A 27066-nucleotide genomic window follows, 5' to 3' on the forward strand; every position below is an offset into this window, starting at 1 on the left:
CGATCACCCTCCCTCTCCAGTCTTTTCCTCCTGCGAAACTGAAGCTCTGTACCCACTAAGCAGCTCCCCGTTTGCTCCCTCCCCCTGGCAACCACCATTCTACTTGCTGTTTCTATGAATCTGACTACTTAGTACTTCATAGAAGTGGAATCATGCAGTATAGTAATATTCCATTTTGTATATACACCACGTTTTCTTTATATATTTGAAAAATACTTTTACTCTTTAGAAAATTAGACAATTCACAACATCTTCAGACACCATCAATCCCCTGCGGTTAGGCCCGGTTTGCAGCCTGGGGGTGCACTCAGGCTTGTTCTCCAGGCTGGAGAACCACTTGAGAGCCTCAGAAGCGCACGGCCAGCAGGGGGCGCGCTTGTCAGCGCACATTGCCAGTTAAGAAAACCAAGGACGCAGGTCTTGACTGCCAAGGGCAGTGCTGCCCAGCCCCGGTCTGCCTGCCCTCCTGGCTACCCCTCAGTGCAGACAGGAGGTGGAGCAGTTACCTGGGCAAGAGGGAAGAAGGGAAGAGCAGCCGCAGCTTATTGTGTAACTCCTGGAACTCCTCAAATGTCCGTTGGATGTAAGTGGCTTCATGAGCATTCTCTCGCATAACCTTTACCACGTAAACCTGCGAAGCCCAAATCTTAGTGAATACCTCCTGCCAAACCAATGAAGGAAGGGTAGGTGAGGGGACAGAGGGGGTATGTGTGTGTGTGTGGGTGTATGTGTGTGTGTGTGTTGGAAGAGTTATGTGTTCCAGAAGGAAGAGGATAAAAATGTCTCTAATGGAGATGAAGATAATATACATATGCAGGAAAATGAAAGCAAAGATTCACAAGAATTCTTAGCTCACAAGACCCTTGGCTCAGCAGGAACAGCCATCCAGCTCAGCTCCCTGACTAGGCAGGCCACTTGGGCAGGGGAGGGGAAAGGGTCTGCAACTGACCCCAGCACAGGGTGCTCAGTCAGCTCCAGCACCCACAGTGTGGAAGGAAAGAAACAACTGCAACAAGTGGGGTGGCGGGGGGCAGGAGAGTCAGACTGCAGCAGACACTTACATAGCCCTTGTTAGGGTGGAAGACCTTCTCGTGGCGACAGAGAAACACATCGCTTATGCGGCCTGAGCTCTTGAGAGTGTGTGTTCGCGGAGCAAACGAGAGGGTCAGCCGATCATCTGAGCCTAAAAACTTCATCTGAGCCAGGTTATGAATAAAAAAGTTGAGCTTTGTGGCTACACTGCCAAGACTGGACTCTATCAACCTGCAGAAGGATGGGAAGAAAAGGTTGCAACCACAGACCCAAGTCCCCACTGCCTGGGCAGAGCTGGGCAGATATTCCAGATATCTCAAGGAATATCCCCCAACACCTGAGGCTAACACACAGCTCAGATCAGATCATTTCCCCTGTGTGATATCCTCATAAGCACATGACTGCACACAATGATCTGAATACAGTTTATTCCTGTGAACCATGGGGGTCTCATCTCCCCTCACTGCCCACCAGGGCCAAAGACAGTTAATCCAAAGCAGGAGGGGACTGAGGGATGCCACCGTGGGGTTACCATGTCAAAGTCTAAACATTGCTGTCAAACTGAGCTTCAAGTTTCAGCACAATGGATCCCCACCAAACAAAATCCAATACAGAGATTTTAGTTCTGAAGGAAAGGTACTGTACTAACCCCAGAGAAAATTAAACCTGCTAAGTTCCCAAGAGGGTACATAATAAAATGGACAAAACCGTAGACATTAGTACATAGGCACTTTCCTGCTTTCATACATAATGTGTCTAAAAACATCAAATATGGGAAAATGGAACCATGAAATTCCATGTTCTAACAAGGGGGAAGGTCCTGATCGAGAGAGCTAAGAACTATTACAAAATCCCTATTGTCCAAGGCCCCACAGACAACGTCCCTGACCGAGACTTGGTGAGAATGCAAGCAGGGGATCGCAATACCTCCGTGTAAAGGCTGGCACCCAAGTTCAGGCGGGAGACTGAGCCTGAGAGAAGTAAAACGATTTACCCAAGTCAGACAACTGACCCACGTTGTCAACGCTAAGCTCTGCCTCAGAACAAAGCCTCTCCCGTCGCCCTAGCCCAGCTTTTCCCCATTGAGCAGCCTGGAAATTACCTGCCCAGAATGGGCAGCACTGTTTCGTATGGAGCGTCTCACCTGGTGAAGTAGGTGGTGGCATTGGCCTCCGTGTCCTGAGGCCTCAGGGCATCATACACGTACTTGAGGTCTTCCAGGTCTGAGAGTTCAGGAATCCCGCAGGACAACATCTAGACGAGCAAACACGACAGGGCGTCTGTAACGACCAGGAATTCAAGGTTTTCTACAGCTTCGCTCCCCAACCCTTCTGGAGGGTGGTAGAGAGATGTGGTGGGCAGTGGCTGGCAGGCCACCGGAGCTGGGGGGTCTGGAGCAGGAAGTCAGATACCAGCAGACACCACTGTCCCCAGGTGGCCTGGGCCCTGCCCTTTTCTCGGGCTCAGAGAGGCAGATCTCCGGAAATGGAGACTTAAAGATGGTGTCAGATGATAAGAAGGAGGGGTTCAGAAAGGGATGGAGCTCCTCACCAGGCCCAGAAGGTTGAGGAAGAGGTGGGTGTGCTTGCGAATGAGGTTGTAGGCTTGGCAACAAAGGTCAACAAAGTCATGGAAGCGGCTGGAAGGCTTGTCACCCCCGTTGATGACGTACGCCATGTCCGAGGTGAAGACAAAGGGGGCGCGGTCCCTGAGCCAAGGGGAACACACAGGCAGAAGATCAGCATGGAGGAGGGAGCGCACCGTGTGGGCTGTCGGGGGAGCTTCCCCTCATCCCTCAAAACCTGCGTGACACTGGATCACGGGTTCCTCCAACACTGTTTCTTTTTCTACTTTAACCTTGGAAGGTCCCCAGACACGTCATTCACTGGTCCCTTGGCTGTGAGCTCATGGCTCCCCCGGGTATCTGGGACTTCTTTTGGCTGTGGTCTGGGCTCGTTTCCCATTGCTCAGCCCTCAGCAGGGAGGGAGAAGGGCTGGTCCCTGCCTTCTTCTGCAAGGCCTCAGTGCTCTCTTCCCCAGAGCTGCTCAACCCAGGGGTCACACCCTACAGTGGGCTTGTGTTCCAGCTCTGAACCATTTCTGCTGACCTCCCGGGCCTACACACACATCCTGGCTTCAGGGGACCGCTTACCGCTTGATGTTGCCAAACATCTGGGCATGGCCCAGGAAGCGGCCGAAATCTATGTGGAACATGTGGCCGGTTGTCTTCAGCATGATGTTGTCATTGTGTCTGTCACAGATGCCCAGGACATAGGTGGCCACACAGCAGCCAGCACAGGAGTAGATGAAGTTCTCTACAGCCTGAGTGGAGGGCACGCAGAGGGGAGGGAATAAAGTCATGCACAGGAGCCCCAAGGGCAAAACCAGGCTAACCCAAGCCTGCCCTGACCCTCTCCCAGGAGTCCAGGGGCTCTCGCATCTGCCTGTTCAGCCTTCATCACTACTGACATACACACTGAAGCATACAGAAGCTTGTCTTGTATCTTATGGGGCAAAAAGGAGATGGGAGGCTTATATGTATATATCCACCTTCTGCAATATATCCATTATCTGCAATACAAGACACTTTCTACACCCTTCTTTCTCCTCGGGAAACTGGTGGGAAGGACAATGGACTGATTCAGGAGCCCAGGCTTGACCAGCCAAGAATCAGGCAAGCTTGATGTTTACAACTTTCCCACCTGGTTCTGGTGACCTTAACTCAAGCAAAGCACCGAGGCAGCAGGGTCCCCTCCTGACCCTGCTCAGAATTCTTTTGTTCATCTCCTCGTCCCCAACAGAGCTCCATTTCTGGTATTCTTGGTAACCAATAAATGCTAATCTAATTAAATTCACTTCACTCCAAGGAAGAGCTGAGGGAGCTTTAACACTTTTAGAGGTGTTTTACACTTGAAAATCAGACATCTTTAGTTGGTAAAATGTGTTATAGCTATTTCTGAGTTTAAAGCAGGAGATGGAGGAGTAAGGGGTTGGATCTACCTTATTTTATCTGGTTAATATCTGCCCCCTTATCTGTCTTTCCAGTAAAAATGTATGGAATTCGTGAATGGACACCTTTCATCCTCCAAATCCTCTTTGGGAGGTTCATAGAATTCCTAAGAACTCAAGAAAGACTCCTAAGCAGAGGCCACAGTTGTCAGAGCCAAGCAGGAAACTGGGCATGAGAGAAAGTTTCCCAGCTATAGAATATGCCCTTCCCGCCGCCCTCTGAAAATTTCTACCCAGCCTTCAGGGACCTTCCTGAGTTCCCAGACCCGCCCAGCCTGCACTGACTCCTCCCTGCTGATCCCCTACAGGCGCCAACACTCACTCAGAGTTTAGTACTCTCCCTTTCCCAGGGTCTAGTGAGCTTATCCCCCAGCAGCCTCTTGGCTGCTCCACAGGCCTACTTCAAAACACAGAAATCTCCCAGCTACTTGTTAAATTAAACCAGATGACTAATCCCCTAGGAAGTTAAGAATAGAAAGTTTGTAAAGAACTCACAGAATGTACATTTTGGAAGAAAAAGATGACTTCTATGATAGGAAAATACGTAACTGAAAAGAAACTGCTCAATAACCCATCAACTCTCAGTCTTGACCATCTCTACCGACCTGTCTTCCTGTCACAGGTATTCTTGCTACCTGAAATGTATCCTGTTTTGACTTACGAAGCAGCTGTATGCCTGTCCTATGTCACAGAGTAGATGACTAAAGTCTCCTCACCTAAGTTATACAGGGTGTTAGCTGCTTACTGGCAGGAAGTCTCAACATGTAAAGAGAGCACTCCTGATTTAAGGGGTTTCATGTGTAGGATGGGGGTACTCTGTTTGCTGAGTAGGTGGCCAAGAGACAAACATCTCTAGCTCTTCCCTCCTGGAAGGCACCATAAAAAACTACCAGCATCATTCTCGTAGGAAGGCTAGAAGAGGTGTGAGTCACCTTTGAAAGACTGATATTAAACATGGAGATGCTGAGTTAATTTCTGTGTGCATTCTTGTTGTACAAACTTCTATAACATTTATTATGACTCTTTATTACATTGGCAAGGAGTAATCACAATTCCAACACCAAGTATAATGCCTCTCTATGGTGGCTATTTAATACCTGAAAAAGACATGTTAGTATAAATAGCAATATGGAGTTGAGGGCGGGTGGAGACAATATTACTTCTTTCCAAGGGTAGAGGACCTTAACATTCACAACATAGAGGAGGTGGGTTTGGAGAGATGGGGAAAGGAAGAAAGGGCTTTTCTGGCAAAGGAAGCACCACCGTCTAAAAGAATCTAGGAAATGGAGGTGGCTCCCTAAGCTACAACGTAAGTGACCGTAAGATGGGGAGGCGCAGAGGAGGAGACCACAGGGGTCGGCGGGGCTGGGTTATGAAGGGCTTTGCCACAATGTCGTGGATGATGAGCTCATCTCTTAGGACACAAGGAGTCCTTGAAGAACAGAGAGCAGAGGCATGACATTAGCAGTCTGCACTTTATTTTAAAAGCCTCAGAAATCAAGGAGAGAATGATAATGGGAAGAGGAGAGGCATTCCACTGGTTCAGGGGGCAGACAGCACGCAGATAAAAGAAATGGTGAGAAGAAGTAAGACAGAGTCAAGAGGCCTCTGGGAAACAGAGTCAACATGGCTCGCTAAAGCAGAGCGGAGGCATCAGGCAGACTGTGACTCAGACTGCCCTGGCGGCCCACTGGTTAAGAAGTCACCTGTCAATGCAGGGGACATAGATTCCATGCCTCATCTGGGAAGATTCCACATGCCGCGGGGCAACTAAGCCCAAGTGCCACAACTCCTAAGCCTGTGCTCCAGAGCCCGCCTGTGATAGCTGCTGAAGACCACGTGCCCTAGAGCCCGGCTCTGCAGCAAGAGGAGCCCCTGCCAGGAGAAGCCCAAGCACAACGACGGAGACCCAGCACAGCGTAAAGCTAAATGAAATAAAATAAAAAGCAGAAGACTCATGGCTCTGTCTTGGGAGACCACACAGAGAGTCTTATCACTCAGGAAACAAACAAAAATCAGGTTTCAAGAGGATAAAGAGAGCCAGAAAGCTCGGTTTTGACTTGAGTTTGACACAGGTCAACACAAGCAGAGGTCCATCAATCAGATGGTGAGAGGGAAGAGGGGATGGCTCTGGAAGTCATCAGCAGCGGGGGTAAAGTAACAGGAGATGATGAACTGGCCGAAGAAGAGTACAAAGAGCTCAGCAGGCCAGGAATTAAACCCTGGGGAACGCAAGCACTCACGGCCTTGGAAGATCATCTAATTACATATTCACTAAACAACATTCTGATTATAATTTGGCTGCCCATGTAGGTTCTCCCTAAGGGATAAAAGGCACTGGTCAAGAAAAGTCAGTATATACCGATCCCCATAAATTAGCATTCTGGTTTAAGGCCCTCCTCTTAGGAGCATGGTGATTATGACTCACTCTCTCTCCCTTAAACATGATGAAGCCAGAGGCAAGAGCTGTGAGGCTGCGCACCAGCCACAGGGCCCAGCAGGCCACCGAGCCCTACCGCCCAGGAAAGCCCCTCCAGAGCAAAGGCAACTACCTGCTCCATCGTCTCTGTGTCATCATCCACCTGCACCCCTGCATGCCACAAACTAACTCCAAAACTGGAAACAACTGAATGAACCTTACTTCACATCTATGGAAAAGAGGAGTTGGATAAAACAGATAGCCAATGGGAATTTGCTCTATGACTCAGGGAACACAAACAGAGGCTCTGTAATGACCTAGAGGGGTGGGATGGGGAGATGGGAGGGAGGTTCAAGAGGTAGGGGATGTATGTATACCTATGGCTGATTTATGTTGATGTTCGGCAGAAAACAGCAAAATTCTGTAAAGCAATTATCCTTCATTTAAAAAATAAATTAATTAAAAAGAGGAGTCGGATAAAATGATCTCCTAAGTTTCTTCCAACTCTTGTTCTGCAAAGCATCACTGGACTCCTCAGAAGGCACAGGAGGACCTGAATAGGACCCCTGACTAAGAGGGCACCCCTTCCTCCAAACTCAGTCTGCCTGAGGCTTCCCAGCTGGATCAAGAGGATGTGCTTGGTCAGCTTCTCAGGCATTTAACCCACCTCTAGACACTGGGAGGCACCAGTCCACCAGGAGTGTTTCTCCCCTCTCAGCACAGCTGAGCTGTCTTCGCTGTGTACACGCAGGCCTTGTGGGAACACAGCAGGGCACCAGGCCACGCGCATCCCACCCCAGCCTCACCCCCCCTTCAGTCCTACCTTCTCATACTCGTCCTCCCCAGGGTTGTGCTTCTGCAGCCAGTCGGCGAGGGGCCGGTCCTTAAAGGAACCGGTCACCCCGTGCTCCACCTGGATCTTGCGCAGGGTCTCAGAGTTGGGGATCATCTCCACCATCCCTGTGAGGGGAGACACCGAGTCACTCTCCAGAGCAGAAAAAAGCTATCTGTCAGGAGAGGACTACAAGAGCTTTGCTGGATGCATCCCTATAAACTAAGCACTAGGACATTTGGACAAACTTCGATAATAAGGGGAAAGATCAACCTTACACCTAAAGCAACTAGAGAAAGAACAAACAAAACCCAAAGTTAGTAGAAAGAAGGAAATCATAACAATCAGGGCAGAGATAAAATAGAAATGAAGAAAACAGCAGCAAAAATCAATGAAACGAAAGGCTTGTTCTCTGAGAAGACAAGCAAAATTGATAATCTTTAGCCAGACTCATCAAGGAAAACAGTGAGAGGATTCAAATCAGTAAAATTAGAAATTAAAAAGGAAAAATTACAACTGACACCACAGAAATACAGCAGGTCATAAGTAACTACCACAAGCAACTATATGCCAACAAAATGGACAACATGGAAGAAATGAACAAATCCTTAGAAAGGTACAACCTTCCAAGACTGAACGAGGAAGAAATAGAAAAACAAACAGACCAACCACAAGTAATGAAATTGAAACTGCAATTTAAAATCTTTTAACAAAAGCCCATGACCAGATGGCTTCAAGCATTTAGAGAAGACCTAACACCCATCCTTCTCAAACTGTTCCAAAAAACTGTAGAGAAAGGAACACTACCAAGCTCACTCTACAAAGCCACCATCACCCTGATACCAAAGTCAGACAGAGATATCACAAAAAAGAAACTTACAAGCCAGTATTAATGATGAACACTGATGCAAAAAACTTCAACAAAACACTAGCAAACAGAATCCAACAACATGTTAAAAGGATCACACTCCATAATCAAGTGGGATTTATCTCAGGCATGCAAGGATTCTTTAATATATATAAACAAATCAAGGTGTTATACTATATTAACAAAGAAGAAAAACCATATGATCATCACAATAGATGCAGGAAAAGCTTTTGACAAAATTCAACACTGGTTTATGATAAAAATTCTCCAGAAAGTGGGCATAGAGGAAACCTACCTTCACATAATAAAGGCCATATATGACAAACCCACAGCAAACATCATTCTCAATGGCGAAAAACTGAAAGCATTTCCCCTAAGATCAGGAGGAACAAGACAAGGATGTCCACTCTTGCCACTATTATTCAACAGTTTTGGAAGTCCTAGCCATGGCAATCAGAGAAGAAAAAGAAACAAAAGGAATCCAAACTGAAAAAGAAGTAAAACTGTCACTGTTTGCAAACGACATGATACTATCCACAGAAAATTCTAAAGATGCCACCAGAAAACTTCTAGAGTTCATCAATGAATCTGTTAAACTTGTAGATTACAAAAGTAATGTACAGAAAGATCTTGCATACCTAAACACCAAGAACAAAAGATCAGAAAGAGAAGTTAAGGAAATAATCCCATTTATCACTGCAATAAAAAGAATAGGAATAAACCTACTCAAGGAGGCAAAACACCTGCACTTAGAAAACTGTAAGATACTGATGAAAGAAATGAAAGATGACACAAACAGATGGAGAGATACACCATGTTCTTGGATTAGAAGAATCAAGATTGTGAAAATGACTACTACGAGAAAGCAATCTACAGAATCAATACATTTTCCACAGAATTAGAACAAAAAGTTTTACAGTTTGTATGGATACACGAAAGATCCCAAATAGCCAAAGCAATCTTGAGAACGAAAACAGAGCTGAAGGAATCAGGTTCCCTGACTTCAGACTAAGCTACAATAATTAGGACAGCATGGCACAGGAACAAAAACAGAAATGTGGATCAACAGATTGGAACAGAAAGCCCAGAGATTAAACCCACACACCTGTGGTCACCTAATCTATGACAAAGAAGGCAAGAATATACAATGGTGAAAAGACAATCTCTTTCAATAATTGGCACTGGGAAAACTAGATAGTTACATATTAAAGAATGAAATTAGAACACTCAACACCATACACAAAAATAAACTCAAAATGAATTAAAGACCTAAATATAAGACTGGACAAAATGCTTAGAGGAAAACACAGGAAGAACACTCTTTGACATAAATCACAGCAAGATTTTTTTTGATCCACTTCCTAGAGTAATGAAACTAAAAACAGAAAGAAACAAATGGGCTCTAACTAAACTTAAAAGCTTTTGCACCGCAAAGAACACCATAAATGAGATGAAAAGACAGCCCTCAGAATGGGAGAAAATATTTGCAAACAAAGCAACTGACAAGGGATTAATCTCCAAAACATTCAAACAGCTCATACAGCTCAATATCAAAATGACAAACAACCCAATCAAAAAATGGGTAGAAGACCTAAATAGGTATTTCTCCAAAGAAGACATACAGATGGCCCAGAGGTACATGAAAAGATGTCAACATCCCTAGTTATTAGAGAATTGTGGATCAAATCTAGAATGAGGTCTCATCTCACACTGGTCAAAGATAAAAAAAATCTACAATCAATCAAGGCTGGAGAGGGTATAAAAAAGGGAATCCTCCTACACGTTGGTGGGAATGTCAAATGATACAACCACTATGGAAAACAGTATGGAGGTTTCATATGACCCAGTAAACCCACTACTGGGCATATGACCTGAGAAAATCATAATTCAAAAAGACACATGTATCCCAACGTTCATTGCAGCACTATTTACAATAATCAGGACATGGACACAATCTAAATGTCCATTAACAGATGAATGGATAAAGAAGATGTGGTACATATACACAATGGAAAGCTGCTCAACCATGAAAAGGAATGAAACTGGGTCATTTGTAGAGACGTGGATGGACCTAGAGCCTGTCATACAGAATGAAGTAAATCAGAAAGAAAAAACAAATATTGTCTAATAAGGCATATTTGTGGAATCTAGAAAAACGGTACAGATGAGCCTATTTGCAGGGCAGAAACAGACACAGACACAGAGAATGGAGGCAGCAGGGGATGACCTGGGGACTGGGATAGACAGGCCACAACCATGTGTAAAGCAGAGAGCTGGTGGCAGCTGCTGATAGCACAAGGAGCTCAGCTCAGTGCTCTGTGCCAACCTAGAAGGTGGAATGGAGGGGCTGGGGGACGGGAAGACTGGGAGAGGGGGTATATGTGTACATGTGGCTGGATACATGGATATGTGGATACATCTAATTCATTGTACAACAGAAGCTGGCACAGTATTGTGGAGCAATTATAGCTCAATTAAAAAATATATATATACTAAGGGGAAAGATATTCCCCAGCTTTCATATTCCACATTGTGACTCTGTGGCCTCCCCAGCTCATATCCATGATCTTTTATTGTTTTAACTTTTATTACGAGATTTTCAAATACATGTAAGAATAAAGAAATGGTACAAAGAACTCACACATAACCATCACCAGTTTCAAAAATTATCAACATTTTGCTAATTTTGTTTCATCTATTTCAATCACCCAGCCCTGCCTCCCTCTTCTCTCCTCCAGCCTCAATCCCATCTGGAGTATTTTTAAGTAAATCCCATACATGTCATTTCACTCATAAGTATTCCAAGTATAACTAACAAGGACATAATTATGGCATTAAATCTAAAAATTTAGCAATCATTCTTTGATCTGATCTGATCTAGCCCAATCTACATGCAAATTTCCCACAACTGTCTCAAAAATATCTTTCCACAGTTGGGTCTGTTAGAATCAGAATCCAAAGTCTACACAGTATACATGGTTGCTATGTCTCCAAATCTGCTTTATTTTATGAGTCTCTCTCCCTGCCTTCCTTTTTTATGCCATTCCATAGTTTCTAAAGGAATAATCCTGCCCTTTTCATTTTTCTGGAGAAGCACAAAGTTCATGTGAAGGAACGGCAGAAGGGCATTAAGCAAGGACGCCCCCCACAGCAGTTGCAAAGCCATCACACCGCCCACCCCTGACTGACCTCTCCCCCGGCCAGTGGAGAAGCAGCGGAAGATGACCATGCGCATGTCCAGCCCCTCCTGGACCCAGATCTTACTCATGATGCGGATCATCTGCAGGGTCAGCATGTCCTGGCGAAGGTCGTCCCCACACTAGATGAAGGAATACAGGGACCAGAACCACCTCGATCACCTCCCCCAGCTCATACCAGGCCCCAGCTCTCCCAGGAGGGCAACCTTGACCCAGACTACAGTGGCCAGGAACTGCCCAGTTCTCCACCTCACCCTCGGACCTGCTCACCCAGCTCCCACCAGGTCAGACACCAGAGAGGGGCCAACAGCCACACTTTATCCCTGTGGTAGTGTGGTTTTCCCCAGCCCCACACCCCCATCTGAAGTGAAGTCTGGGTCCCCTTCTTCATGCAGCCCTCCTAACCATCCAAGTCAAGGGTTTACACCTTGGATTTGGAGCTTACAGAGAGCACATGTACGTGACTAAGCCACGCTCATGTCTTTCATTTTCCCTCCAGACTGTATGCTCTGAGGCTGTATTTATTCCTCAGAATCAGGGACGGATCCGTTAGAGGGACCTCAAGATTCATCTAAATCCAACCTGCACCTGATACATGAATTTCCCCCTCAGCATGCCTGTCACAGTCATTCAGCCTGAACACCCCAGAGACAGGAGGTTAGCACCTTATCTGCTCCATTGCTGGCCTTCTAGAAAGCACTTCTGACAGGCTGCCAGCTGCCTCTCTGTACATTCCAACACTGTTCCTAGTTCTCTGGGCCCACACACAGTTGATCTGTTTCCTTTTTCAGCCGATAGTCTTTCAGGCTCTATAGTGGCAGCGTGAGTGCATTTAGCAGGAAGAGAAGGGCCCTGAGGCTGCTTCTGCCCACCTTGGATTCCCTCCTCTCCTCTCTCTACCGCCTACGTCCCACCAGGTTTGAGAGGGGGTCCTCACCTTGAAGATGACACGGATGTTCTCGCCCAGCGGGTCCACATTTTGGAAGGAGAGCTTGAGGGGAACGGCGTTGGAGTTGAAGTAGGAACAGTCCTGTCACCGTCGAGAGGGTAGTGGTGAGGGTCAGGGTGGCCCAGGCCCACGCAGGAAAATGGCCGCCCCACTGCTCCAGCAGCGGCCGCTCACCGTTTCCTCAGGTCTCTGTGGAGCGCACACTCCTGCTCTGCCCTCCCATCGCCCTCACCCCGGTCTAGCGTGTTAGGGCTTCAGCTCCTGCACCTGACCTCCGGCCCCTTCTGTTCACTCCACTGCTACGCTGCATGACTGCTGGCAAATCAGGTGTCCCATCTATAACTCTCCTCTAAAACGGGGCTCACAGGACTTGCTTCATGAGAGTGGTAAGGATGAAATGAGACAGCCAAAGGGAAGCACTGAGAACACCGCTGGGCACAGGGAGAGCGCTGGGCGGACGGCAGACCAGCAGCTGGCCTTCAACCTCGGCATCACCAGGAGACCCTGACCCAGCCACACTCACCCCACCACACACTCACCCACAGCACACACTTACCCACCACACACCACACACTCACCCCACCACACACTCACCCCACCCAACACCACACACTCACCCCACCACACACTCACCCCCACCACACACCACACACTCACCCCACCACACACTCACCCCACCCAACACCACACACTTACCCCCACCACACAACACACACTCATCCCACCACACACTTACCCCCACCACACACCACACACTCACCCCACCACACACTCACCCCACCCAACACCACACACTTACCCACCACACACTCACCCCACCACACACTCACCCCACCCAACACCACACACTTACCCCCACCACACACCACACACTCACCCCACCACACACTTACCTACACCACACACCACACACTCACCCCACCACACACTTACCTACACCACACACCACACACTCACCCCACCACACACTCACCCCACCCAACACCACACACTTACCCCCACCACACACCACACACTCATCCCACCACACTTATCCCACCACACACTTACCCCCACCACACACTTACCCCCACTATACTTACCCCACCACACACCACACACTCATCCCACCACACACTCACCCACACCACACACTTACCCATACCATACACCACACATTTACCCCAACCACACACCACACACTTGCCCACACCGCATATTTACCCACACCACACACCACACACTTACCCACACCACACACTTACCCCCACCACATACTTGCCCACACCACACACTCACACACACCACACAGCTGTCAAGCGAAAGACCACATGCGTCAGGGCTGGGAAGAGGCTCCACATAAGCCTCTCTTCCTCGTCTCTCTCAGTAACCTGGTCAGTGAGGACCCTGCTTCCATGAGCCCTCCCCACTCTGAGAGCCCCACACCCACCAGTCACTCACCCTGGGCACGATGCCCTTAACCAGCAGACTGGGGCTGAGGGGCAGCCGGCAGGAGCCGTTGAGGGCGAAGAACTGCTCCACCTCCTCCAGGCCGGTGCGGAGGATGCCCTGTGGGGGGAGCAGGGTGGGGTGAGGGCCGGAGGCTCCACCGAAGTCAGGCCTCTCCCCGGGCGGGTGCCCAGTAGTGGCTGGTATGGAAACAATCACCAGAGAGGTATGGACAGCCTCCTGCAGACGGCAATGAAGGAAAACCCCTCACACACCCCTGCCCGGGCCAGCGCCAGGCCACAGCCCAAACACCTGCAGAGACAGAGTGGATGACAGAACAGCTTATGGGGGCCGCGGTGAATGCACGGTGGGCGGCAGGCCCAGGAGGAGCTGCCCCTTGGGCCGTGGCCAGAGAAAGCCAATAATCTAGACTTCATCACCTCCCAATCTTTAAAGGTTAGCAACCAGGATTGCTAATATTGATGTAACACAGGCCCGTTCTACACATATAAAGGTGCCCCCTCTGGTGGTCCTGAAATGGGGCTGGCCGCACAGTGAACAAAGGATGACTGAATTTGAGCCCTCACTTGGCCCTCTGGCTGGATGATCTTGTGCGGTGAACCACTCATACCACTTAGCTCAGCCTTTAAGGCAAACAGTTAAATAAACACTTTAATACTCAGCAAGCCAAAGAAAGCACACCCATGGTTTGTAGCCTGTAGATGAGAGAATCGCCTCCTTCCAACCCCTCACCAGCGATGGTCAAGGGCCGTCCTGCTGGTCAGGAGGCCCAAGGAGTTACGACTGGCTGCAGAGGCCCAGAACCGGAATTGCACAGAGGCAGCCTCGCCCTGCTCACCTGCCGTGCAGAAGGAGCAGCCTCCCGGACCTGTTGGGCCAGTTTGGCCAGGGTATTAACAAGCCAGCACTGGCGGTTAAACTCCTCTCTCAGCCCCTTGCCACAGCAACACAGCAAGGCGGCCAGCAGATACTGGTAGCGGATGCTGAACTGAGAGTCCTTGAGGCCGTCCTTCAGCAACCTATCCGGCAAAGGGAAGCATCGCAGTCAGAATACCAAGGGATCACAGGCAAGGGGGCTGAGGGATGGCCAGACCCAGCTCCAACTCCCTGGAAAACCCACCCCAAACTTGGGAAGGAAAACAGACTCTGGATGTAAAACTAATACAGAGGTGTTCATCCACTTCTCAGCTTGCCCGTGCTGTTTTTAAGTAGAGTGCAAAGTCCTCATGCACCTGGTTTCTCCTTTACATTTCTGCCATGTGAGGGTGGAGGGGAGGGCCAGGGATGATCCCCACTCTGCTTACCATAGGGGTGGGCTGAGACCCCCTGAGGAAAAGGTGCTGGCCCAAATACTGCAACCCAGACGGTTCAGCTCCCCACCTGGCAGTGCTAAATCGCTTCAGTGGTGCCCGACTCTTTGCAAACCCTCGGACTGCAGCCCACCAGGCTCCTACGTCCATGGGACTCTCCAGGCAAGAATACTGGAGTGGGTTGCCATGCCCACCTCCAGGGGATCTTCCCAACCCAGGAATAGAACCTGCGTCTCTTTGGTCTCCTGCACTGGCAGGCAGGTTCTTTACCACTAGCGCCACCTGGGAAGCCCCCACCCTGCAGGCCGAGAGTAAAATACTCCCAAGTGAGGGAGACAAGTCTACCTCTCCCTTTCTGCACAGTTTTACCAGAAGAAGTAGTGAGTCACTCTCAAGTCAGAGACGGCTCGTTTCAGGAGGAAGCGCACCAAGGGGCTGTCCAGGTAGCATTCGTACTTTAAGGCCTGGGTAGGAGACAGGGAACAGGAGGCTTTGCAGACTGTCCGTACTCTACACCAAGCAATGTTCCTGTAGGATACAGTCTGTCTTGGGGCCTGGGGGCGGGACCATCAGAACTGGAGGCAAGGCCAGCCCACCCACCTGCACAAGCTGCGGCAAGTAGTCCAGCAACTCGGCATCGGAGAGGGAGCCGATCCACTGCACAGCCATGCGACGCACCTCCTGGTCTGGGAACCTGCAGGATGGAGCCCAGGACGCTGACAACCCAGCCTCAGGCCTGAGGCACAGGAGCGAGCAAACACCCTCACCACAGGGCCTCAGAGGCATGGGTGGAGAAAAGGTAATGACTCCCAGACTCTGCCAAAGCCACTAGGAGTCCTTAAGCATCTTTTCCTTGAGAATGGCCCAGCCCACAGTCAGAGAAAGCCTCAGGCCATGGAAGTCACTCTCGTTCCCTGTCTGAGCTAAAGAAAATGAGACAAAGTCCTCAAACCTACACCCAAAGATCTCTTCCTTAATTCTCACTCTGCTAGAAGTTCCCATCATCAAAGAGCCCTCATGAGAGTCAAAGTGTTATCACTTCTTGGTACCATCCTTTAATGCAAAACTTGTCTGGTGAATAACAGAGACCATGGAATTATATATAAGCCAGTATACCTAGCCAGAGTTAGTTTAGCAGAGATTAGCAAATCCATTGCCTCAAAAAGTCCTGAAGGTAAAATGTATGGATTAGACACACTTTAATTACTAAGAGTAGTAGAAAATAAGCCAAGAACAGTGGGTACCATCTAGGAGTTTGAGACTGGAAGCCTGTGTCCCCACAGGAAAGAAGAAAGCGGTGGCTTTAAAAGAATTAAGTAGTAAGATTTGGGTTAAACAGGTGTGTGCATACATCAAATCTCAGCAAATGTACACATAAGGCTCGGGCATTTATTTATATGTATATTTCATCTCAAAGGAAAAACTGTAAATAAACATTAACAAACCCCAGTTAATGATATGCTTGCTAAAGAATTTAGGAAGGAGTTATGATGTCTCAATTTACTTCAAAATGCATATAAAAATAAGATATATTGATGGAAGTACATATAGAATAAAACAAATGTAATAAATGCTAAAGGTTAGAATCTAGGTGGTGGGAATATGGATGTTCACTGTTTTCAGTTTTGTTGTATGTTTGGAAAATGTTCATAGTATAACATGAGGGGAACGGGTGGAATGCAATAGAGAGAAAAAGAAGTGGAAAGCCCAGAATTTCCACGCCCACTTGACCGCTCTCCCCAGGACTGGCTCACTCCAGCACCGCAGCCTGCCTCGGGCAGGACTTTTGGTCGGGAAAGGTGGGTGTCGCGACTCACGTGGCGTGCAGGAGCCCCAGGGCGTCCTGGTGGTTCATGGGGGTCCACTGTGCCAGCAGAGCATAGGTGTCGGGGAGGCAGGCCCACTCCCAGCTGGGGGCGCTGGCGAGCACCAGGGGCAGCGCGCTCACCTCCGCGTGGCAGTAATACCGCTTCTCCCACAGGCGCTTTTTGTCCGCATCCGTGAGCCTGGGGGCGGGGGCGGTGGGGGGTGAGAGGGTGCAGGGCCAGCTGTCTGCAAGGCGCTCAGGAGAACGCTGCGCTCACCGATTAAAGAGCTCCCCAACTTCCCTCCTAGTACCCGAGGGGCGCTGTGAACGCCTCTGTCCAGGCTACATCCAAGAGCCCTTAAGTCAGATGGGGAAGGCAGAGGCTGTCCCTAAGGGGTTGCAACGTGTGAAGCGAACTTTGGGAGCCAGAGTCCAAATCTCAGGGACACAGGGCCCAGGGCACCGAATCGGCTGCCCCTCCTGCGGGTGCCTGGGGGCATCACTGAGGGCAGCTCCCAAGTAGAGCCACCAGAGGGCAGCAGTCCCCACGCTGGGCTCTGGAGCTAATCTGGCCTGGCGTGTGATCAGGTGTCCAATGGGGGAGGGAGCTGAGGGGCTGATGAGTAAGGGGTCAGCGGCGGGGGGGGGGGGGGTGGAGATGGGGGGGTGTGCCCCATGGGACAGGAGCCAGCAAGAGAAGCCCCAGCTCTCTCATTTCCTCAGCTGCCACAGACAATGGCATGCCAGAGCCAGAGAAGGACACAAGAGGACAGCCCAGGGAGTGCCCAGACCCCGCCAGCTCCTCCAAACCCGCTGAGAGAAGTGGCCCCAAGGGTGAGGTCAGCTTGGGCTCACAGACCCCCGAGAGCTGCCAGCTTGCCTTGACAGCGGATGTTTTTGGAAAGTGACAGGGCCAGAGAAACACCAAAGTTGTGGGTGTGGCGGGGGCAGCAGGTGGGGGCACGGTGGGAAGCATGGAGCCCAGCAGCCCCATGGGCAGCAAACAGCGGACAGCTCATCTGCAGTGGGCAAAGCTCTGCTGCTCCTGTCCAGCTGATCCTGGCTCAAGTGCCCATTGTGGGGAGGGGCATTCCCAGACCTAACATCCTCACTCTGAGCTCTCCACTCTCCTAAGGCTGGCTTTTGAAAACCCTAGGGGCTGCGGGGCCCCCTCTCCATGGCTTCCCGCCTAGGTGGCAATCAATGCCCACCCCAGCCCACCTCGCCTCCCAGAGCAGGAGGACAGGGACCTGCTGGGAGGTCAGCTGGAACCTGAGAAATTCAATGGAAATTCAAATTCAATGGCCCCAAGAGAGGACGGCTCAGACTACTAATATTAGCCCCTTCATCATAAAGGGCTCTGAAGAGCTGAGCCCCGCTTGGCAAGGGCCTCACCAGTGCAGGGACTCCTTCTGCATGATGTTTTTAAGCACATGTTGGTCTTCCTCCCGGAGGCTGCCAAACTCATAGCGGGGGCTGAACTTGTCTCCAGCAGGGCTGGTGAACTTGATGTCAAAGGCCGAGGTGGGAAAGTCAATCTTCGAGATGACATCAGGAAAGTGAGGAGAGAGAACCGCAACTGGGTGGGGCTGCCACGGACCTGGGGCTCCAAATCCCTCCTACCTGCCAGCATTCCTGCCTCCCTCCCTCCCCCTCAGAGTCTTTGTAAAATAACCTTGCTGGACCTAGTGACCACTACAGTCCCTTCCAGCTATAACCTCCAGCAAAAAAAATGAGACAGAAACAGAGGGACAGAAAGAAAAATGGTCAAGTGAGGAAGAGGTTGGGCTGAGATGCCTCTAGGTGAGGGGACTGGTCCCAGGCCAGAGATTTGAACAGATGCGTGATGAGGCTGAGCCACTGGAGCCTCCACGCTGAGGCTGGGGAGCCTTCAGTCTTGGAGGGTACCGCCTGATGGAAAGTGGGGCCACATGCGGGGCGAGGGCCCTGTCAACTCTGAGGCCCGCAATGCTGCGTCCCCTTGCTCTATTCTGCCATGTTCATCCTCCTATAAGGGATGTCAGAGCTCAGGGAGACTGTCCTCAAAGGGAGGTCCACATTCTTTCATTCAAGAAATGCTTACTGACAATGCTTATTTACATCTAATATATGCCAAGCATTAAGCCCTGGATACAGAGTAAAAATGCCTGCCTCTGGGAGCTTTTACTCTATATCCATTTTGTCTCTCTTTTTTTTTTTTTCGTTTTCTGTATCCAGTTTGATATTCCATACTCCATACCAAAGCATCTCACGACCACAAGGGAGCCATAGAGTGGTAACAAGACCCTGGACCTGACCAACTCCTCCCTGGTCCAGAGAATGGGTCCCCCCACTAGAACACTGAGTGGCTGTGCGAGGGCTTCCCCACAGGCCCCAGGAGGGGATGGCTCAGACTACTAATATTAGCCCCTTCATCATAAAGGGCTCTGAGGAGCTGAGCCCCGCCTGGCAAGGGCCTCAAATCCCGCCTCGGGCTCCTTGAGATCAGGTGACCTCCAGGACTCCACAGAGACGGCCCTCCCGCTCTGCTCCAGCCTCATGCACCTGGCAGCCGCAGTCACACCACCCCACACCCCAGCCCCACCACCCCACACCCCAGCCCCGCATGCTCTCCTGCCGCCCCAGCCCAGACATCCAGGGAGCTTTGGCGCCGCCTCCAGGGGGGCCCTGCGGGGAAGGGGCAGGCTGGGCCCTCACCTGCAGGATCACACTGTCTGGCTGGTGGAAATTGGGCGCACTCCAGCGGGCACTGGGGCTTTCCTGTGTTGCTGGCCATAAGCCCAGAAGCTTCCGGCCACAGGTCAGGACTCTAAGGGGGATGGAAGGGGGGGATGAGCCAACAAACCCAGTGGCTAAGGACATGGTTTTCCTCTTGCTTCCCCATCCAAAAATCTGCCTTTTCTGCTTGAATCCACTGCCCAACTCTTCTCTTTCATTCTCCCCCCAGATTACCACCTTTTCCTTCTTTCAAGCCCTAAAAAAACCCCACTCCCTCCAGGAAGCCTTTCTAAGCTCACCACACCTGGGATGGATGCCTTCATGAGCTAGAGAGCAAGAATGGAGGACCTCTGAGGTCCTTCCAATGACAAGACCAGATGGCATTACCTGAGCACGCATTTCCATGCCCCTTCCCACCAGTTCTGGGCCACAGGTCCTGCCCAGTAGCTGCCTAGTCACACCTCTGCCCAGGCCCTCCTCCCCACAAGGCCACGCTGGTGCCCTGGGCCCACATACTGCCTGAAGTTGAAGAGCGGAGCAGTGACCCAGCCCAGGGCTTCGGGCACCCGCCGCTGTTTGTTGGCCTCCGAGGAGCTCCCAGGCGGGGGCACGGGCAGAGCGTAGAGAGTGGCACACAGCAGGGTCTCCCGAGGCAGCCGGTTCACCTGCACAGGGAAGCAGATCCTAGGGAGGACAGGAAACCAGATCAGCCAGTGCCACCCCTGTGGCCTCCAGGCCAGGCAGCCAGGATGTCAGGCTGAGGCTGAGGGCGCTGCCTCCCATATGCTCCCTGGGGAAGCCTTCCTGCAAAACTAGGACAGACCCCAGACTGCAGGTAAAACTTCCCTCAAGGCCCTCGGGATCACAGTCTGGAGTCTCTGCAGGCCCTGGGGAGAGTCAGGCAAACATCCTCTGACTCTGAGGCTACTCAGTGTGACCAGACAGAATTCACTTAGCCAGAGTCACCCAGAGTTCAGGTAACAACATGACCCAAACTGTCTGCTGCACTCCTTCCCGAGTTTCAGGATTTCTGCAGAGGGTCCCCAAGAACCTGCTTGCTGACAGTCCTTTTCCACGGAACAATCCCTACCACCAGGAAGCAGCAGCAGGATCTCTTCCTCCCGCTGATGGCACCCCCCCCAACCCGGACAGCCCTGCCGGAACCTGTCTGTCCTCCCCTAACCCCCTCTTCTCCTAACCCACCAGACACAAATAGTTTGTTCTCATCCCCAACATTTTGAAAACCAAAGGGACAAAAAGAAGGGGTTCCTCCCCGCCTCCGGGTAGTGAAAAAGCAAACTGGCAGGATCCCAAGAAGTCAGACTCAGAAGCCCCCGTGGGGCCTCAGCCCAGATGGTCTCCGCCTGCTCCCAATCTGAGTCACACCACACCCAGCCGCGCCCTCCAAGTTCAGGATAAGGCCCTGGGGTGGGGTGAGGGGGAAGGGGAGGGAAGCTGTGGGAAGAGGGAGGACCCGCATTACCTTTCGGGGAAGCAGTCTCAGGGCCAAAGTCCATACGGTCACACCCTTCTGGCCAGCCCCGGGCCCAGCAGCTTCTAGGCCCGAGGGCACAGAGGCAGGGCTGCCACCCCTGCGGTGAGCAGCTTCATGATCAGCAGCTCCCCCCACCACACCCCTCACTCCTGGGGGAACCTCCACCTAAGCGGAGCACTCCTGCCTCCCTGCCAGAGACTGGCAGGGCCCTGCCCCGGCCCTACCCCGGGGGCCCACAGCTATAATTAGGACCCCTCCAGGAGCCAGCTCACATGCCAGGCCCGGCCAGGGGCAGAGCCAGGCTACTGGGCCTATTTTGAGAGTTAGCTGATCCCCACACTACGGTGGCAGAGAGGACCGGCTGGCCCCACAGCAGAGAGGAGATGGAGCTAGTCCTGAACCTGGGTGCCCGGCTTCCAGCTGGGCACCCAGGGGAAAAGCGGAGTGCGGACACTTTCTGAACCGAAACCAGAAAGTCTGGCCCTAGCCAAGGCCCCCTTCTCCTCGCCCCTTGGGTATATCCGGTATTCTGAAATCTCCCCGTGGACCTTCACCTGGGTCAGTCAGGACAACCAGTAGGTGAGCTGCAGCCTTGGGCCTCCTCCCTTCTGCAACCCATCCCTTAACAGCACGGCACAGCGCCAGTTCCTGCCGGCAGGGGTTCAGGAATGTGCCCTTCCGGTCCTGGTTCTGCCTCTCCCAACCTGGGCCAGCTATTCACACCTCTGTGCCTCAGTTTCTTTATCAGTGAAAAGGGGAACAGAGCTTCACGTGTGTGACGTGTGTATACTGTGCTTTTTTCCTGTGTGACACTGTGGTTGCTGCACTGGAACGAGCTACACATTTAGTCCTTTCACGCACAAACATCTTCATGTGTCAGTCACCGTGTCAGTCACTTGGAACAGAGAAACCGGAACTGAGAGAGCTCCCCCAGCTCAAAACACGACAAAGATGATAAAGAAGAAAACATTTATCATGCACTAGGTATCGTGCCAAGCACTTTACTTGCAATGTCTCGTCTGCTCTCAAACGACCCTATAGGGTAGGCCGTATCGCCATCCATTTTGGACTAAATGACCTGCTCAAGGTGGCACCTGCAGGGAGGAGAGGATGGTGGACCCCAAGCCTGTGCTCTGAACCCCACACTGTAGCACGCCCTCCCACGCGCCTTGGTCTTGATCAGGAAGGTGCCCGAGGGGGACCTGCAGAGGCAGCGCTGAGACGACCCCTTCCATGAGGCTCTAGGAAGGACACCAGCCCCACGGGTCTGAGGCCACAGGGCACGCAGCCCAGGGCAGGACATGCTGGGCTGCTTCCCTCCCTCTGACACCGCACGGGAAACGGCTAACTGTGGGGCCTGCCTGGGCCAGAGCACCGTAACACACGCCTCTCTTAGCGGCAGTGCTAACTGAGTCCCAAGGGGATGATGGAATTCAGGAACCTTTTAATGCAGCCACTCTCGCCTCCAAGAGCCTCTCCTGCCCTGGCAGTTGCTTAGTTAGAGAACTGTATTCACACCTTTATTGCTCTCAGAACCGTAAAAGTGTGACAACAGGAGACAGAGGCTGCATCTGTACTCCTCGTCCCCCAGCCGCCACCTGTAACACGGCCCACCTCTCCCAGATCTCCAGGCTCTCCATTCACCTATTTCAACACCCCGGGGCCTCACCGAGGACCCTCCTCAATCTCTTAAATCTTCTGCTTTGTACATAAGGACTCAGAGATAAGTCAGTCTGGGAAAGTGAAGCTGGGGGGAGGCACCAAACTCCGAGTGGATGGAGCACAGCACAGGAAACACGGAAGGCGCACAGAGTTCCGCAGTGTCACCATCAAGGCGCCCTCACCTCCACTTCCTTCCTGTTCTGCTTGGCTGATGCCTACCTTCCTGACAGCAAACTACTGTTAATACCACGGTGTTACTACCCTGTGCTTGTGGTTTCATTTTATGTCTGTAACCTACCTCACTTCAGTGCCACAAATGCCTCTGAGTTGAACAAATGTCCCCACTTCACAGTCTGAGAAACTGAGGCCTCAGAGAATCTAGGACTACAGTCAGAACTAGAAACAGAGCTTCACTCCTACGGCTCCAAGCCCATCCTTCTTCCCCACAGGCAGCCTTTCCCCCTTGATATGTAAGGGAGAAAGCACATGGTCCTGTCTCCCTCTTCTACAGGAAATTTAGGAACAAGGGAGAAGATGAGACTATCAGACTAGTTAAACCTTTCAAGGGAGACAAGATGAAAATGATGAATTATTATTAAGACTAATGTCTATATGGTCCTTCATGGTTTACAACACGCTTTCATGGTCACTTCTCATTGGAGACTCAGCCACTTTAAAGGCAGAAATTACACCCGTCCTCATTTAAGAGGTCGGGAAGTGGAGACTCAAGAGTTTGAAAGGCCCTCCTGGTTAGTCAGTGAGAAAGCCCGGTTTAACCTGGGTCTTCAGAGGCTGAGAGGGTCTGCCATGGGCCCTGGAGCCTTGGGGAGGCCGGCGGGAGGGCTTACTGCTGGTCCCAGATGACGAGGTGGAAGAGGTACTTGGAGAAGTGGACCCGTCGGGTCTGCAGGGGGCTGCACAGCTCCTTGCCGCCATGGCTGAGGGAGCAGGAGAGGTAGAACTCTTCATAGCTACAAGGGAAAGAGGCAAGTCAGGACCCTGGCTCCTAGACGGTATCTCGGCACCAAACCACGCTAAGCTCCATTTCCCCCGCTATCACTCCTCTCGGTCTACGGGACTGGAACATGCAGCCAAGGGGCAGAACAGCCAGGTGGGATCTGGAGACGCGGGCTCTGGGAAAAGCAGCTCAGCCTGGGTGCCCCTGCCCGCTCCGAGGCTGCATGCGGAGCCCTGGTCTCTGCCCCCTTACTGGACGCAGCCCGCAGCCCCTGCCCAGGGCCAGCGCCAGCCCCGGGAGCCCCGGTCTCTGCCCCCTTACTGGACGCAGCCCGCAGCCCCTGCCCAGGGCCAGCGCCAGCCACAGGCCCGCGTGCACATCTGCGCCGGTGCGCCTGCGTGGGGAGGGGGTAGGTATGGGAGGAGAGCGCGACAGATGCGGATGTGAATGCCGACACAGGGGGGTCCCTGCGCCGACAGGTGCCTGACAGAGGAGGGCAGACAGGTGCCTGACAGAGGAGGGCAGCGAAGGCCCGGGCTCCCAGAGTCTCCCTTTGTTCTCCGCCAGTCGCCCAGAGGAATACATTAAGCAGGGAACAAAGAGAGCGGGGAAGGGGGCGGGGGTCCGGGAGGAGGGCGAGGTTGGGGGGGGGGGGGGGGCACAGGCCTGATCCCCTCAGGCCAACGGGCCGGGGCCAGGAGGGCCTGAGGACCACGCTAATGTGCCCCCCCCCCCCGCCTGCCCCCGCGGGCCGGGGGACTCCAGACAAAGGGTCTGCCTCGCCCCTGCCCCGCCCACTGTGCGCGCAGGGGAGCCAGGGGAGCGCGGTCACGGCGGCGGGAGGGTGCACTCAGCCTGGGAAGCCGCCATCTGTCGCCGCCAGCGTGTCCCCCGCCGGCCTTGGGTGGGAGGGGCAGGGATGCCTCTGCAGCCAGCACAGAGGGGAATGCCAGCCCCGGCCGCCGCTGCCCCTCCCCCGCTGCGTGTCCCTCTTCTGTGTCCCTCAGTGGGCACGTGGGGCACCACTCTGCCACAGATCCTGCATTTAGGGCCGTGGAGTCCCATGCAGACAGAAAGGCATCTGAAGCGACCCTCGGCTCGCTCCCTAGTCCCGGGCCGGCAGCCCGCGCTCACCTGGTAGCCCAGACGATCGGGATGCGGTGGGTAGCATAGACCGTGAAGGCCAGCGGCCCGGAGAGGTGGCAGGCCTCCTGCACCACAGCGTGCTTGCGGCTCCCAGGCGCCGCGGTCTGGAAGTCTGCGTTGAACGTGTTGCAATATAGCTCCACCAGGTCCAAGATGGCAGCCGTCAGAGCTTCCACAACCTTCTCTGTTTAAGGAAGAGGGCAGGAGGAAGAGCCCTGAGGGTCCATGAGCCCCGTCGTGTGGACAAGGCACTGCCTGGGACCGCGGTCCCCAGCCGCCAGTCACCGTCTGTGCTGAAATGGGGGAAAGCAGGAGCAGGGCATATGCTGCTCATAAAATGAAAGATGCTCAGTTTTAAACACCGTCCTTGTCCATATGTACTGCTACCTATTTTGTGTTAAATGTCCTTTCTTTTAGGAAATAGTAGGAATAAGAGTTATCAGTTACTTGGAAGTCACTGCTTAGCAAAATAAGACCGACAATTGTATGTTGGTCACCAAAATAATATTTTTTGGTCCACAAAATCTGAAAGACTGGGAATCGCTGACCAAGAATCCTAGAGATATGAGCAACATATTTCTAGGATATGGGCAACATTCTGCTTGAAAGACTTAAGAGGGAATCCTAGGGAAAAATTCTTTATGACTGTCTCCCCAGGCCCCTGCTAAGTAGGAAACACAGGGCTTATGAGCCTACAACCTACGTAAGTAAAAATTTTCCCATTTGGAAGGCGGGGCACTACGCCCACCCTCGCACTTAAACCAACTCATCTCATCTCCCAGGGACACCATAGGAATAACTAGGAAAAATAATGCAAAAACATTCTGTGGAAAGAAATGTGCTCTCCAGCTGTGCCCACGCCTCATATAGGAAAAGACACACACACACAGGCAGACCTGGACCCATAAATCAAGGGAGCTGGGGAGAAAAAGGAATCTGGGCAGAGCCTGCGGTTTCACCTGCAAGAGAGCAACCCCCTTACCTCGGTTTTCCCTCACGGCCAAGACGGTGGGATCCTGTTGGGGAGAAAGGAGGGGAAGGGGAGCTTCAGGGCCACAGTCCTTTCCGTCACAGCTTTTCACAGCCGCCCTCATCTGGACCAGACTGGACCGAAATTCAAGGAGCAGAGGTTCCCCAGGGAGGATAGAATAATAGTCTATACCAGATTCGTGTGACAGTGATCCAGAGCAAGGATACAGTCCTCGCGTCCACCCAAACGAGCCAGGATACAGCCATCGCGTCCACCCAAACAAGCCTGTGTAGCCCTCGGGCCACTTGCGTTTAGATCGCATCGCCTGCCGTGCGGCTGGCCCTGTCTGCACAGCATGCAGCCCCCGCCGTGGAGCGGCGAGTCCCTGGCTCGGGGAGGAGGTTCTGGTCTTGCCCCCAGGGAGTGTGCGAATCGCCAGGCGGTGCCTCAGGGACTGAGCAGCCTTGGCCTATGCTCCTGGCCTCAGTCCTGGCGGCAGGCCCCGGCCGCACTCAGGCTCAGGGACACGACGACATGCTTGGCCTCCATTTCCCAGGAACTTTGTGACTGAGTGTTCAGACGTGAAAGGTGCAGGTGGAGGGAAGAGCCCTTCAGTCAGCAAACACCCCGCCACCTGGTTCCGGGGGCTACTCCCCTCCTCCCCCACGCTAGCACTCTGTGCCCCGTTACCTTCTGGATTTTAGGCTTCATTCGGGAAGGGCAGGGGGGCAGCTGGTTGAGAGCGCTGGTGATCTCAGGGGTTTCCACGGCGGCTAGGGCGTTGCAGATGGCCTTGACGGACTGGACCACCCTGTCGGCCTTCAGTGGGAAGTCCCCCTGCGGGAGGCAGCACAGTGAGGCCGGCAGGCCAGTGCTGAAGGGGAGCGGGCTGGGAGGGTAACCAGTGGGACCCATGCTTTATTTTCAAACACCCAGTGTCAGTGAATACCACACAGCTCCTGATGAATTAAAGGAGCCGTGCCCACGTTCCCCAGTGCTTTCAGCCATCGTCACCGAACCTCGTCTTATCTCCAGCCTCCCTCTGTCTGTTAGTCTGTTTATACTACACAAACACATGCGGGGTCTCACCGGGTGACGGGCAGTTTTAATAAAATCAATCCACAGAGAATGAAGAGCAAGGGGGCCAAATGCACTGAGGGTGAATTTGCACATGCAGCTTTATGTCTCCCAGTCATGTCGAGGCTGTCCCGGGGGTCTCATGTCAGTCCCACAGCCATGCCATGC

General features: G+C 52.1%; 1 protein-coding gene across 4 annotated transcripts in view; it reads right to left on the bottom strand.

The window, feature by feature from the left end:
• Positions 1-27066, bottom strand: part of PIK3C2B (phosphatidylinositol-4-phosphate 3-kinase catalytic subunit type 2 beta) — a 65589-nt gene that overhangs the window by 8583 nt on the left and 29940 nt on the right. For 3 of the 4 annotated variants that reach the window (XM_065938214.1, XM_065938213.1, XM_065938217.1), the window contains 20 exons: positions 26512-26658; positions 25834-25867; positions 24840-25035; positions 23596-23718; positions 20107-20274; positions 19570-19681; positions 18268-18410; positions 16883-17071; positions 15666-15759; positions 15435-15529; positions 14594-14774; positions 13747-13854; positions 12295-12387; positions 11350-11479; positions 7284-7420; positions 3185-3354; positions 2584-2740; positions 2177-2286; positions 1062-1263; positions 507-631 (listed from right to left, as the gene is read on the bottom strand). In XM_065938214.1, the coding sequence (XP_065794286.1) occupies positions 507-631; positions 1062-1263; positions 2177-2286; positions 2584-2740; positions 3185-3354; positions 7284-7420; positions 11350-11479; positions 12295-12387; positions 13747-13854; positions 14594-14774; positions 15435-15529; positions 15666-15759; positions 16883-17071; positions 18268-18410; positions 19570-19681; positions 20107-20274; positions 23596-23718; positions 24840-25035; positions 25834-25867; positions 26512-26658 (2714 nt within the window). Of the gene's footprint in view, positions 1-506; positions 632-1061; positions 1264-2176; positions 2313-2583; positions 2741-3184; positions 3355-7283; positions 7421-11349; positions 11480-12294; positions 12388-13746; positions 13855-14593; positions 14775-15434; positions 15530-15665; positions 15760-16882; positions 17072-18267; positions 18411-19569; positions 19682-20106; positions 20275-23595; positions 23719-24839; positions 25036-25833; positions 25868-26511; positions 26659-27066 lie in introns of those variants that run through there. The other variant, XM_065938218.1, reaches the window with a different exon arrangement.

This window comes from Muntiacus reevesi, chromosome 5, assembly GCF_963930625.1.
Source record: "Muntiacus reevesi chromosome 5, mMunRee1.1, whole genome shotgun sequence".
Taxonomy (NCBI): domain Eukaryota; kingdom Metazoa; phylum Chordata; class Mammalia; order Artiodactyla; family Cervidae; genus Muntiacus; species Muntiacus reevesi.